This window comes from Marmota flaviventris, chromosome 12 (genome assembly GCF_047511675.1).
Source record: "Marmota flaviventris isolate mMarFla1 chromosome 12, mMarFla1.hap1, whole genome shotgun sequence".
Lineage (NCBI taxonomy): Eukaryota > Metazoa > Chordata > Mammalia > Rodentia > Sciuridae > Marmota > Marmota flaviventris.
Window position 1 is genome coordinate 40,316,239 of NC_092509.1, and position 14,518 is coordinate 40,330,756.

Below are 14,518 nucleotides of genomic sequence, written 5' to 3' on the forward strand. Positions count from 1 at the left end.
AGCAAAACCAAGGTGCTAAGCAATTCAGTGAGACCCTGTCTCTAAGTAAAATACAAAATAGGGCTGGGGATGTGGGGTTGAGTGCCTCCGAGTTTAATCCTCGGTACTACCCCCCAAAAAACCACCCTAACGAAGAATATAAGCAGATATTGCTGAGGGAGAATAGAAGCATTATTTTAAAATTTCTGTGTTTTATATGTCTATAATAATTTTAATTCAAAAAATGTTTGCCAATCTGATTTGTGATCAAATGCCAATTTCATTCTTATCCTTTGGGTCTCCTGTAGAATTCTCATAATATTCCCCCTATTAATTTCCTCCTAGAAGGTTTATACATAAGCTATTGTAAACAAGCATTCCTTTCTTTGACTGCTTTTAAGGCCACTGGCCAAGCATGGTGGCCCACTCCTGTAATCCCAGCTACCTAGAAGGCTGAGATAGGAGCACTGCAAGTTCAAAGCCAGTCCGGGCAATTTATGGAGACCCTCTATCAAAATTTTAAAAATTTAAATGTGCTGGGGATCTAGCTCAATGACAGAGTGCTTGCCTAACATGTGAGAGGCCCTGAGTTTGATTTCCAGGAAGAAAAAAAAAAAAAAGAAGATGATAAAGAAAGAAAGTCATCCGAAACAGTGAAAGGAGCCAAAGCCACCTGGGAAAGATAAAAGCGGCCACCAATCACCAATGGACTAGATTGTTTTAAAAGAGTTACATCACCTTCTCAGACTTTGATTTGCTTAGGTGTAAAATGAACTGATTAGTCATATTACTAAGCTCCCTGACAGGTTCCACGATGTCGATGGTAGGTACTTGGTTTGGGGGATGGCGGTATTCAGGCCTCCTGGGCCCCGTTGGGTTAAGGGCTGTTAGTCAACTTCACATCACTGAAATAAAATGCCTAACACAGCCTTCTTATCAAATAAAGAAAGGTTTATTTTGGCTTATGGTTCTGGAGGTTCAAGTCCAAGGTCAGACAGCCCCATTGTCTTAGGCATCTAGTGAGGACTCTGGATAGCAATGGTGGGAGCCAGGAAGGAGGGTGACAGGTGGGAAGAAGTGGATTCCACAATCCCTATCACCTAACTATACCCCCAGTGACTTAAGGACTACACAGCGTCCCTAAAACTGCCACTCTGTAACAAAGCCTTTCTATACAGACCTTTGGGAGACACACAAACATAACAGGGGCCATGACTGTGCAGGACAATGAGGGAGAAGGTGCCTGACAAGGGGAACCCAGAGGGAGCTGAGGGTCCCAGGAGGGTGATGTGGGGTGACATCAAAGGACCAGGCTTCTTACATTCCTCAATTGAGTGATGGAGATGGCCTGATTCCTTTACTTTATGAAAGAAGTCTTGCTGTTTGACTCAGTGGTGGTTTATTTATGAAATATAGAAAATTTATGGAGTAATATTCAAGACCGTACCATAAAATTTCTTTTTGTATTTTATGTTGCCTTCATTTAGTACCCAATTATCTCACATAAAGATATTCTCAGATTGAAAGATGGTCTTTCTTATCACTTTCTTATAAATCATCCCATGCCTTGCGGAAACACTAGATATACAAAAGATGCTTAAAAGACACAGAATGAACAATCTTTCATTATTACATTTTTAGTTTACTGCATAGAGGTAAAGCCTCCTTCAGCCACCCTTTGACAGTAAATATTATGTCATACTTCTAGGTGGAAGGACAACACCTTATTTTTGATATAAAAGGGAACAGAGATAGACAAATAAAAGTTAATGTCCTAAGAATCCTTTGCTAATGAGAGAATGGAAATGGCTTCCTATCCCCTAACTATGGACTCAGTCTTTGTCTTAACTACTCTCTGAAAATCCACTCGGGGAACACTACAGAATCTGATGAATTTGCTTTAGCATAGAACTTTTTATATTCTTCAAATGGTCATTCCCACAAACCACCTTTACAAAATTACTGAATTTTCAATTCTGAAGGAAATGAAACTAGATATGCTTAATGTAAACTATAATAATGCCTGAGGCTTTTTTTGGATCAAATATCCCAGGTGAGAAAGACTAATTCATAGACATTTAATTCCTTCTCAGATACCATTTCTGAGATCAAAAGCACTTTAACTTTCTCAAATATAAGAAAAGGGGAAAAATTAAACGGGGAAAACACATTATTTCATAAACCGAGAGGGAAAACCCTACACACCTTCACAGAAACCTAATTTGACAAAATATAGCCAAGAGGGAGTTTTGTAGCTGCTTAGTAAACAGCTGGAAGGAGGAATCAGAAGGGAAAGAAGAGAGAATATTTGTGTTCTGTTGGAATACCTGCTAGTCAGCTTTCCAAGTACTGGCACCGTGGGGCTTGCAATGTCTACCCAGTGCCACTATTGTCTCTCTTGGCTGTCACTTTTTATTACACACCCACATCTCAAGGCAAACCTCTGCAGTAAAAAAACAGGGAAAAGGACAATCAGTTGCTTGTGGGTAAAACAAAGAAAATAAATCCAAGACAAGGGGCTGCTTCTCATCCCCAAGAGGATGAATTAAAGTCTTATTAAATCATCTCCTTCCCATGAGACCAGATTGCACACAATTTTGCATATCCCATGATTTCTCATCCACTCTATTATCCAAACAGACCTAACAGAATTCCTACATCTTCTGCTGATGATTCTTAAATCCTACTTTTTCTGGGCAGAGATAAGACAGGAAAGAGGTGAGTGAAAAGAATGAGCTACAACACATGATTATCATCAAGATAGCAACAACAAAAAAAATAGCATTTTATTTTAGTGCTTGTAAACATTGTAACTTAGAGATGGTCCGAGGAAGACCCTCTGCTGATGTTCGAAGAAAGTCAAAGGTATTTTTAAGTCCATGGACATCTTTCTCCTCAGGCAAATGTATGGTCACCGATTCCTGGAGAGATTTATTGACATTAATCCATCAAGCATCTATGGTTTCACAGTCCTGAAACCACTTCATGGTGACAACCATGTCCCTCTTATGAAGCTTCCATGTCTAGCATCCAAGCTTCCCAACAAGCTCACAAAGTATGACAGGAGTTACTTGCTCCACACAGGACTGAGAAGATGAAGATTCACAAGAGTTGGAATGGCACTAGAACTTGTCCCACTGCAGTTTTCTGGTAGCTGATGTAATAAGTTGATATTTTTTTAAGTTTTGTAAAAAGAAACAGAAGCAAAAGATTAAATTGAGACGCAAGGACAACACTCAGTAAATACTAGCTTATTGACTTAGCTCCACGGATTTGAAATCTTATTTCTCAGACTACTGATAAAACAGTAAGGTGACTATGTGAAAAACAAGAAGTACCTCCTGGAGAGGTTGGAGGGAAGAAACCAGCCCTGTGACACACAGGTGATGTGCCAGGGAAACTTTCAGGCTACGATGGCCAAAGTCAATGGCCAATCAGCGTCATGCAGGGAGAGTACATCCTGTTCCTCCCACTTGGGGAGAGAGGAAGCCCTTTTTATTAAAATCTGGTTTGTTTTTTGTTTCAGTGCTGGAGATTAAACACAGCACTTCTTGCACTTTGCTAGCACTCTATCACTGAGATCAATCCCCCAGTCTCCTTATGATTTTTTAATTTCCTGAATTTCCCATGAAATGCACAACCACATTCAGTTTATTAGATAATTCTAGAGTTCTTTTGACCCTACTGTGTGCCACTCATCTCTCTCAGGTCAAATACAGAGATGGAGCTCAAGCTGAAATTTCCCCAAGGAATGGATTTGCTCCATGCTGATAGGAGGGAGGAAACACACACACACACACACACACACACACACACACACAACTTACAGTGTTACAATGCAGGGGCAGGGAACTGGAGGAAGGCATCCAATTCCTTCCTAGGAAATGTTTATACCACAGAACAACCAAAACACAGCTGGCAGGATTTACCAGATTCTGCTGCTAACCCAGCTCCTGGAGTTGGAATGAAGTTGTAAGTGGAAGGCATGTACATTGTAGATCTTCAGCAAGTCTGCACCTGAGAAATGCAGATGTCCCTTCTCCTTGTCTCTAAAGCACAACCCTCCCCACCACTTCTTGCCTGAAACAAAATTTATACCCAGAAAAATTGAAATAGGTTCTTACAGCAGATTGTAATAGCCCATTAAAAGTGAGAGTCTCATTTATTAATGCGACTCAAATAATTCCTCCTTTGGCTGAGCACAATGTTTTATCCACACAATCCCCTTGATCCTCATAATCTCTCTTTCGCTTTTGTCTCTGCAGGTAGCCAGCTGGAGGTGTTGGTTCAGAGTTTGGATTTCACCATTGGGTTCCTGTCAGTGCTGGGTCACCTTAGAATCTGCCTGGGAAGAGATTTCTGAGAAGTCCTTAGCAAGTTGGAAAATATGAGCTTTTCATACTGTGCAAAAATCAAAGAGTTAAACTAAAACACACACGTGCACACTCACTTAAGCCAATTGCAATCCTTTGTTATTTAAAATGATTATAATTAAGAAGACAGTCCCAAGGTAGAAGAGATTTGGGTTGTAGGCCAAATTTAGTCAGTTCACTTTATCTTTTCTCTCAGATTTTCATTCCTAAAAGAAATATTGCTAGATATGCTTAGCAACTTTAATAATGCCCAAGGCTTTTTCAGATCAAACATGCTATCTAAGGACCTGAGCTCATGGCCTTGCTTAGCTTTTCCTAGGAGACCAGTATATTGATCACCAGAATTTATCAAATGCATCTTAGAGGGCAGGTATCCAGAAAAGATGGTCCTGTCTGGGACAAACACTGGCTAACTGCTCATCCAAATTTTTCCTCCTTCTTTCTGGCTATTTTTCTCAAAAGTTAGAATTAGGTTCTACTCAGAGAATGTGGCCAGTTGAACCAATGCCCTCTCCAGGCCTGTTCTATGAGGCTCCTTATTATGATTTGGATATGAGGTGTCCCTCAAAAGCTCACACGCGAGAAACTACAAGAAGGTTCAGAGGAGAAATGATTGGGTTGTGAGAATCTTAACCCAATCAGTGAATTAATCCCCTGATAAAGATTAACTAAGTGGTATCTGAAGTAGTAGGGTGTGGCTGGCTTGGGGGTATATATTTATATCTGGACAGTGGAGTCTCTCTCTCTCTCTCTCTCTCTCTCTCTCTCTCTCTCTCTCTCTCTCTCTCTCTCTCTCTGCTTTCTGATCACTATATGAGCTGCTTTTCTCTGCCACACTCTTCCACAATGATATTCAGTTTCACCTCAAACCCTGAGGAATGGAGCCAGCCTTCTATGGATTAAGATCTATGAAGTCATGAGCCCTCAAATAAACTTCCTCCTTCAAAATTGTTCTGATTAATCTGGGTATGGTGGTGCTGAGGCAGGAGGAACTCAAGTTCAAAGCCAGCCTCAGCAAACATGAGGTGCTAAGCAACTCAGTGAGATCCTTTCTCTAAATAAAATACAAAATAGGACTGAGGATGTGGCTCAGGGGCCAAGTGCCCCTGAATTCAATCCCTGGTACCACCCCCTCCCCCCAATTATTCTGGTCAAAAGCTGACTAAAACACCCCTCTTTTCCCTTCCGCAGCAATCATGGCACTGTGGGCAGAAGATGTTAGAATTAGGAGATCTAGGAACAACCCCCCACTTCCAAGTCACCACCTAGAGCAGAGTTGCTCCTCAATCATGAACACCTGCTTTGTACTTCACAAAATTTCTTCTAAAATTGGGGTTTACCTGTGAGAGCAGCTATAATCACTAGAATTTGCATGCTGTCTCTGCCTTAGGCAATATGATACTTGGTAAACCTCTAGGGTGAGGGCAGGAACTGAACCTGTGAATCATCTTTTATTCATCCAAAGTTTCAAAGATGCAAAGAAGTAAATTGAAATCTCAAAAGGAAATGATAGCTACACGATTTTCTACTCTTGCAACCTTTTAGGTGTAGTCTGGGTTTTGTTGTAGTTGTTTTTGTTTGATTTGGTTTGGTTTGGTTTCCCTCTCCCCCTTATATGACCAGAAAAAAAATTTAAGTCTTGAAACTCTAAATTATAAAACCAGGGGAGATTTTCAGTGTCCTGTGTGAAAGCAAAGAAAAGAGGAGGGATTCCTCCATCTGCATATCCCAAGGAGTCATCCAAGGTCCAGAAAACTCAATACCTCTTCTGCAACCTTGCTCCTCGCATGATGGGGCAAACTCAGAGGTCCTCTGTGTCTGTCCACTCAGCCCTCAGCCATCATGCAGGAGGATGTAAAAGCAATGAATTGTCCTCAGATCACCCACCCCGACTATCCTTGAGATCCCCATCTCTCCATAGGCAGCTCTTCTAAGGATATGCAGGCTGTTATGATTGGAATGTGTCTCCCGTAAGTTCATATGTTGGAAACTTAATTCCCAGATTCATATGTTTGGGAGGGTCCCATATGGACATGAGTGGCTTTGTAAGAAGAGGAAGAGAGACTTGCACCAGCATACTTGCTCTGTCTCACCATGCAGTGCCCTCTGCCATGACATGATGCGACCCCACCATATCTTGGACTGTCCAACCTCCAGAACTATAAGAATTTTCTTTTCTTTATAATTTATCCATTCTCAGGTATTTTGTTATAATAGCAAGAAATGAACAATGCACAGGCCTCTCCTGATCTTATCAAAACCTGCGCTTAGGTAGTTAGCAAGATGGAAAGGCTACTGAATCAAATATCTCACTGACAGTCTTAAACTGGTAGTGAACTCAGGCTTAAGCACAGAGACTGTCTTCTTAATTACAATAATCTATTCTGGGTCCCTCATTGCTCAGGAAACTGAGACCCAGTGCAGTAAAGTGATCTGCCAAGTAGTGGTGGATATGGGATAAGAACCCAGATCTCCTTGGCTCATTACCTCTGCACTTCTCTTGTGGTACCCAATGGCTGAGGAGCATATACAGGTTCCCAAGGAACAAGCCTCAAGGCTCTGATTCTCTCATAGTAGGATTTTGGACATCACCAGAGAGGCAAAGTAGCCCTTCCTAGTGCCACCCACATAAAATCACTTTTGTTTACAAACCCACACTTGAGCATGGACTCCAGTAGCCGAAGGAATACAGCCATGATCTGCCCAGTTCTCTCTGGGTCCACGGCCACGAGGGAGCCCCAGCCCTGCCTGGCCTTCCTTTCCCAGCTATTACCCAGGCACCCTACATGAGCACACACCACCAGTATTGGGGACTTGATTTCCTTTCATCATTCAATATTATTAAGGTTCCTATTGAGGCATTTGAGAGTCATATGGTGCTTATTTTTAGAATAGTAATGTAACCCTAAGGAATTCCTCTCTATATAAGACTTTGTCCAACCTTGGAAAGTCCACCAGAATTATACACTGCAAGGAACACCAACAAGATTTTACCCTGAGTACTTCATGAATATCAGACATAACATCATATTGATTAAGCAGTCACTGTGTTCAGACATTGGTATAAAAACTTAAGAAAGAGGTTATAAAATTTTAAGTGGCTTGAGAGTGGCAAAGGGAGAATTTACAAAATAAGTACATTTATTCAAACTACTTTATGCCAAAACCAATTTGGGTTTTTTTTTTAAGTTTTAACCAATTGCTTTGCCACTCTATAGATATATCTAGCAGGCTATTATTCTTCATTTTAGCAACTATTGCTTTGCTAGACTCTTCTTTAGAACAGTTAAAAGTATCCATTGTTTTCACAAGTGCATTTATTCACCTTTTTATTACTTGCCAGAGTGAAGTAAGCTTCCTCAGCCATTCCATGTTTGTGGACCAGGAGCTAATACTCGATTCTAGAACTATACCCAGATGGCTCTTTTTCCATCTGGGTATAGTTCTAGATGACCTGGAACTGTACCCAAAGTAAGTTGGTTTATACTGTCCAACAGCAGGTGCGTCCTCTCATCTGCCCAATTTAAGGCAGCAGTAAATCTCACAGATACATACTTTAACTGTGTCAGTAGCTAAATTAAAATCACAGTGACATCAGGAAGTTCAGAGAGACACTTGGGTAAAGTCCATCCCAAGGCCTAGGGCAGCTGTTTCCAGTGTACACACAAAAAAGCACAAACTGAGACCATGCTTCCGTGACACTCATGTTTTTCTTTGTCTGATCCATGAGAATGCAAACACTCTCAGAGCAATCTTAAAGTGTACAACTTCCTAAAGGGCACAGGCAAAACCTGGACTGAAAACCTCATGACAAATCTGTGACCACTTATCAACAGCAAAAATATTCTTTCTATAGGGTAAAGGCAGCCATTCAGCAAACACTTAAGTGACACCTCAGGAAACCATGGGGTCACCCCCATCCTGTGCACCCTATGTCCACATGCAATAACAATATAAGATGGCCCCCCAAACAAATTGCTCATGAGTTATATTTTCTGCATTGGTCATTTCTCCTTTAACACAAGGGAGTATGAAATGTGCCTTCACAATGCAATCATCATGCCTTTTATTAAAGTTAAACTAGTTGCTCTCTATTGATGACATGCATAACTAATATCTCTATCATCCAAGCAGGAAAAAAAAACCTCATGATATTTCACCAGAAAATATCAAAATATTAATGAGCTCCATTAATGTAAAAGAGCATGCTTTACTTAAGCAAATACCATGGAAAAGAATAAGATAATAGGATTTCTGATAGTGTAGCATATATACCAATCTCATGATAATCAGAAACTTTACAGTCTCCAATTAATTATTTCAGCCTGGTGCAGGCATTTCAGTGTCTTTTTTTTTTTTTTTTTTGTCAACAGCAAGTGTCATCCAAATTGAACCTGTACCAGAGTCTACCAGGAAGTCCATTTTTCCTTATTCCAGCTCACCTGTCTGCCTAATAAACTACCAAGTGACAGATTTCACACCTGCTGAGCGAGTGTGCATCTTCATGGCTGTGATCATTTGCACAGGACAGTGACACCCATGCTGGAGAAGTGGGCTTGCTGGGCTGTGCATGACAGTCTCTCTTCATACCCACTCAGACTTTTTGGTTCTCAGGTGCGGGGTGCTGCCAGAGGTGGCCAGCCGGTCAGCAAGTTGTAGCTGACTGCTTGAGTAGTGCTCAGCCAGGTGGCTTCGAGAGGCTGAGGGCTGCTGCTCTGACCTAGCAGGGCCTTTGCTCCTGGTGTCCTGGGTGACCTCTCTGTAGGACCTGCCCCCAGGCTCTTTGTGAGCCATGGCCAACCTTTCGCTGGCTGAGGACATCACTTCACTCCCATCTTCATCGGGGGGCTCCACCTGCTCCAATTTACTGCTGGGGCTGTTGACATCCTGCCCTCTGGTGCACACACCAGGGAGAGTGGGCACCCCCGTTTCCCCCCATCTGCCATCCTCATCCATCTCCCCCAGCCTCTCCCCCAGTCTCTGAGAGGCCTCACATCCCTCAGTGTGGTTAGGAGGAGAAGTCATGGCTCCACACTCCTTCCTGACAGGGAAGGAGTGTCCATCTCTGGGGCTTCGCTTCCTGCCCATCCGTTTCCGAACACTGCCGATCAGGTCAATGACACTGAAGAGGAAGGAGAGCACACTGACTGCCCAAATGAAAAGCATCATAATGGATTTCTCTGTGGGCCGAGAAACATAACAGTCTACCACGCTGGAGCAAGGAGAGTGTGTACAAGAGAATCTCTTAGGGACCAAGAATCCAAAGAGGAGGTAATGCAAGGCCCCAAAAGCTGCTTCCATCAGGGTCCGAAAAAAGAGGTGGATGATGTAGCCAGAGGAGAAATCTGGCACACTCAGGCTACACCCCACCCTGCAGGGCTGTGGGCAGTGCCTCTCTCCAGTGGTCAGGTCAGAGGGCTTATGGCTTGTGGCAACTCCATTTGACCAGCAGGCTCCTTGGGCTGCAAGCTGGGTTCCTTGGTGGAGGACATAGACACTGAAAACCACATAAGGCAGAAGAACAGACACACTCTGGATCAGCCAGAACCGTAGATGGGACACAGGGGAGAAGATGTCATAGCAAACGTTGGCACATCCTGGCTGCAGAGTATTACAAACAAATCTCTCCTGCTCGTCCTGGTAGATGGGGTACCCTGCCAAGATGAGCACTACCATCCTCAACAGTATCATGAAGATAAGCCAGATCTTTCCTGGAAAAGAGAAAGCAGGAATGGTCTCATCAAAATACAAACCCATTTCCTCTAAAGTATAGTTTTTAAATACTGCATGGGGCTGAGAATGGAGAACTGATAAATCAATAGATATATATTTAGTCAGAGTAACAGCATCAGCTAGTTTGTTCATTTGATAAATGATTACGGAGCATTGGGAATGTACCCGAATTATTTGCACTTGAACTCATTTGTACGATGCTTCCGAATGAGCAGATTTTTAAAGATCATTATATACTAAAAATGTTACAATCTGACTCAAATTTGGGGGCATAGCTCTTGGACTAAACGGCCCAGAAAGAAAATTTGGCTAAGCAAATCAATGATGTAAGTAAGATCTTATTCTTTTTAGGAGAATAAGCTTTTAAAAGATTTTAGCATATTCCTGTAACTGTGTTGAGCAAATACAAGCTGCTAATTTCAGTATCCCCCTTATTTACGATAATGGCTCACAAGTTTGCCATTCAATCAAAGGGCTTGTATTTAATGTGCTCTGTGGTCCTTGAAATTAAATTTCTTTACTAATACTCATGTTTTTCAGTAATTTAGAATTCCTTTCTCCCATTCCAGTTACTATAAATTAAAACGAGGCTTATCTTTCTTTAATTTAGCGTGGGTGAATGAGACTAACCTAGGAACCCAAAATAACTTTAAAGGTATACTTCCATGATATGGATCAACTATTTTGAAACACGTTTAAAACATACCCAGGATAATTTGTAAATATTGTGTTTTGTGAAGAGACAGAGAAAACATCACCTGATATCAGAAAAACAAAACTCTATTATATATGAAGGCAGTTAAGTTCAAAAAATATTATCATTAGGTGATAAAGTCATCTGCTTAACTTTTAACAGATTGATTTTCTTTAAATTTTACAAACTAATGAGTAAGGAAATTATCAATGACATCTCAGGCATATATTAGTCCTTTTCTCAATCCTTTTTGCTATGATCCTCGCACCTCTCGGAAAATTTAATTCAATTGCATCAAGTGCAGAATTCTCTATTATTTCTTTTGTTTAAAGAATAACTAGGAGGCTGGGAGCATAACTCAGTGGTAGAGTGATTGCCTCCCATGTGCAAAGACCTGGGTATAATTCCAGTGTTGCAAAAATGAAAAAAAAAAAAAAGTAACTAAACTAAAACTGGAATTTGGTTTAAAATGTGTAAGAGAAATTACTAATCTTTACAAATTAAGCTCCAAGGATAAAATTGAAAAAGATGAAAGAGAAGAAAGCATAATCCAGGCATTATTTTCTCATGAGTTCTTACTGAATTGTTTCTTTTCCTAGCAATGAAGAAGGGTTACACAAAAACACCCCCATCCACATGCTTCAGCCTTCAGATGCAGCACCCACTTGTCAACAAGCAGAAACCCTGTGATAGAACAAAGCCCTCACCCAACACTTCCTTCCATGATGGTGGAACCATGGGACAATTAGAGGAAAGCTGGTACCCACAGCTCCCTTACCTCTGGTCTGAACAGTGGCCTTTCTTTGGGGAGTGGGCCAGGCAAACTGAAAATTAGGATACACACTGACCCTTTAAGGAAGATTCAATGCAAACCTAAAAACAAAAACAGAACAGGCAGGGTTTCCCAATACTCACCCACGATGGTCACATTGCAGTTTAATGTGATGATGAGGAAGCCCAACAAGTCCAAGTTCTCCATGCTTCCAGAAGGCCACGGACTCAAGGCCGTTGGAGATGTGGAGGCTGGTGTTCACCAAGGAGGTGGAAAGTTTTTGCAGAAATAAATGTATTTTAGCTACAAAGGTGAGAGTTGTAGCTGTGAAAGGAAAAATTTGAGCCCAGGCTAGGAAGCAAGTCTCTGCTTCCAAGTTGAGACAGCCCTAAGCCACTTGCTTGCCTTTGCCTCTCAGGCACAGCATTCCTGACAACTGCAGGGACCAGAACAGAGGGAGTCATTTCTTATTATGGCTATTCTTACCCTCTTAGGATATTCCAGGCCTGTGGCTGTACTCAGATGTCTCTACCAGGACAGCCAGACGCTTCAGGATATAATAGAAGCACTACTTTTAGCCAAGAAAAAAACTTTTGTTTTCTAGCCAAGCAAGTTTCTCTATTAAAAAGCCATTTCCTCCTTGCAAATATTTTCACAACCACTTCATTTGTGAAAGAAGCCCTAAAATGTTTATTTTGTCTTTTCTAGGAAGCATAACCCACCCATCATCACACTCTCATAAAAAGATCTTGCCCTTATTCCGAATTCTTATACCATCAATGCCTGCATAAATCTGCGCCTCAGTTGTGTGTCCCCATTGTGGATGTCGACTCTGACTCTGTTCTTCTCTGACTCCTTTCTGGGCAGGTAAATGATAAGAGCTTTTCACTGAGAGACTAAGGGCTTGGTGCGAATACCAGGGCAGCCTCCTACTCATCGAAGAAGTCACTAAATATCTCATAGATATTCTCATCTTGCAATAAGAAGTATCAGCATTCTTGAGAGGCACAAATCAATTGCTGACACTGGGAGCACCTTGCATATGTGTGTGGGGGCGAGGGCAACAACTTACATCAGTAGTCTTCCAGTCCCTAACTGGCCTATAAAACCTCCAATAGAGTACATCTTTCTTTTGTATCTCCTGGCCTTATCAAATTCTAGGATTGCTCCCATTGAATCTGCTTAATAAACATCATTAAGTTTATAATAAGATAACACTAACTGAATTTGGTGACATCAATCACAGCTCCATCAAGATCCTATCAAGGCAACTGCCTTTATATCTAGAGATGAACCCATCTTGCAAGGCTGGAGATCTAGCCTCAGTGTAGAAGTTGTAGACTTTAAAAGGAATGATTTCAATTTTCCATGAAAGCTAGTCTTTTATCCCTACCTATTCTTCATTTCTATTCTTGACTTTAGTAATATCCCTAGAAAGAGTCCCAGAAACAGAGCACAACAAAACTGCTTTTATCTTCACCCACATGACTGATTCCCATCATGACCCCCTTGAAATGATCAGTGGTCTTGCTATATTTTAGTCAAATGGTTTGATGTGATCGATAAAATTAAAGGCAGTTGTAGTTAATAGTATTGAAACAGACATGTAGTACAAGTTTTAAACAAAGGAGAACCTTTATTTTATTTTATTTTGCCTTGTAGACTATTCTGGACACTGGATTAAAGATTGAAAAACTGAAAAATTGCTAAATTTTGCTGCATGATAAAAATAATCTATCCCAAATGTGGAGTACATTAAAAATGCATGATCTGGAGCAGAACACTAGCGGGTTTCATGCTTCAATTTTCTGATCAATAAAATAGAAAAAGAATGTGCCTTTCACATATTCATAGTTATGATATGCAAAACAAGATTAGAGACATGAAAATCATTTTAAAACATACAGAATTACATAGGTCTTCTAGACAATCTCAAAGCCTGTTGCTCTGATTCCCATCCTTATCTTTCTGTTTGCCCCTTTTGGGGCAGCCAACCCTGCCTGTCCCCACCCCATCCTGTTGCTTTCCTGTTCTTCCTCCAGGTCCACTTTTCTCCCCATTTCTTGTCTTTCTTCTCTTCCTCTTCTTTTTATTCTCTCTCTCTCTCTCTCTCTCTCTCTCTCTCGGCAGGAGACATTTTTGCTTTACTTCGAAATCTTGACCCCAATGGCTACCAGAAGCAGAATTTTCTGCTGGGAGCAGGAAAGAGGTAGAGGAGAATGTGGCTGGAGCACCCAGCATCTGGCTACCTCCTATAAAATTATCCCAGAATCAATAGGGAGGTTTCCACTGGGCAGCTGTTGGGAGTAGAGAGATCTGGGAGAGTGCTGTGCAGAAGCCAATGTAAAAGAAACCTGGGGGCAGCAGGGAGAGACCGATAGGGCTGGATTATGCAAGATGACAAATCAGGATGAGTTCACAAAGTGGGAGCAGTGATCCAAAAGGAAAGAAAACAATAGGGATCTCCTACTATTTGGCTTTGGTTTTACCTCTCTCTACCTTAGTGACATTGACAAGTTATCTAGGCCTCGGTTTTATTAATATTACTTAATTTATAGGGTTGAGAATTAGGGTCAATTTAAATAAGCACATTTTTTTTTCCTATAAGAAACTCTTAGACTGGGCACAGTGGCATATACGTATAATCCCAGTGACTCAGGAGGCGAAGGCAAGAGGATTGCAAGTTTGAGACCTCCTCAGCAACTAAACAAGATCCTGTCTCCAAAAATGTTTTTATTAAAGGGCTGATGGGGATGTAGTTCAATGGTAAAGTACCCCTGGGTTCAATCCCTAGTTAGTACCACAAAATAAATAAATAAATATCTCAATGGTCCATTCTCATTATTTGTGGTAATCAAGCTCTCTAAAGTGGTCACAGGCTCTGAATTAGTGAATATTATGAATCCTTGGGGAAATACAATGTTAGGTTCTGTGTTATCCAGCTTTCCATTAAAGTGAAGAAAATAC

At 41.2% G+C, this 14,518-nt stretch overlaps 1 protein-coding gene across 1 annotated transcript; it reads right to left on the reverse strand.

The window, feature by feature from the left end:
* Positions 1-8,936: 8,936 nt before the first annotated feature.
* On the reverse strand, positions 8,937-11,758 carry Gjd4 (gap junction protein delta 4). Its single transcript, XM_071619664.1, has 3 exons — positions 11,695-11,758; positions 9,799-10,063; positions 8,937-9,711 (listed from the first exon to the last, which is right to left on the reverse strand). The coding sequence occupies exons 1-3, from the start codon at positions 11,756-11,758 to the stop codon at positions 8,937-8,939; spliced, it is 1,104 nt and encodes a 367-aa protein (XP_071475765.1).
* Between the last annotated feature and the right edge of the window lie 2,760 nt (positions 11,759-14,518).

Bases quoted from the DNA above. Each gene is read 5' to 3' on its own strand.
- Gjd4 (XM_071619664.1), bottom strand. From the start codon at position 11,758: ATGGAGAACTTGGACTTGTTGGGCTTCCTCATCATCACATTAAACTGC. The intron at 10,064-11,694 runs GTGAGTATTGGG...TCTCTTTTCCAG, and splicing joins CTGCAATGTGACCATCGTGG to GAAAGATCTGGCTTATCTTC. The intron at 9,712-9,798 runs GTCAAATGGAGT...GGTGGGGTGTAG, and splicing joins GCAGCCCAAGGAGCCTGCTG to CCTGAGTGTGCCAGATTTCT.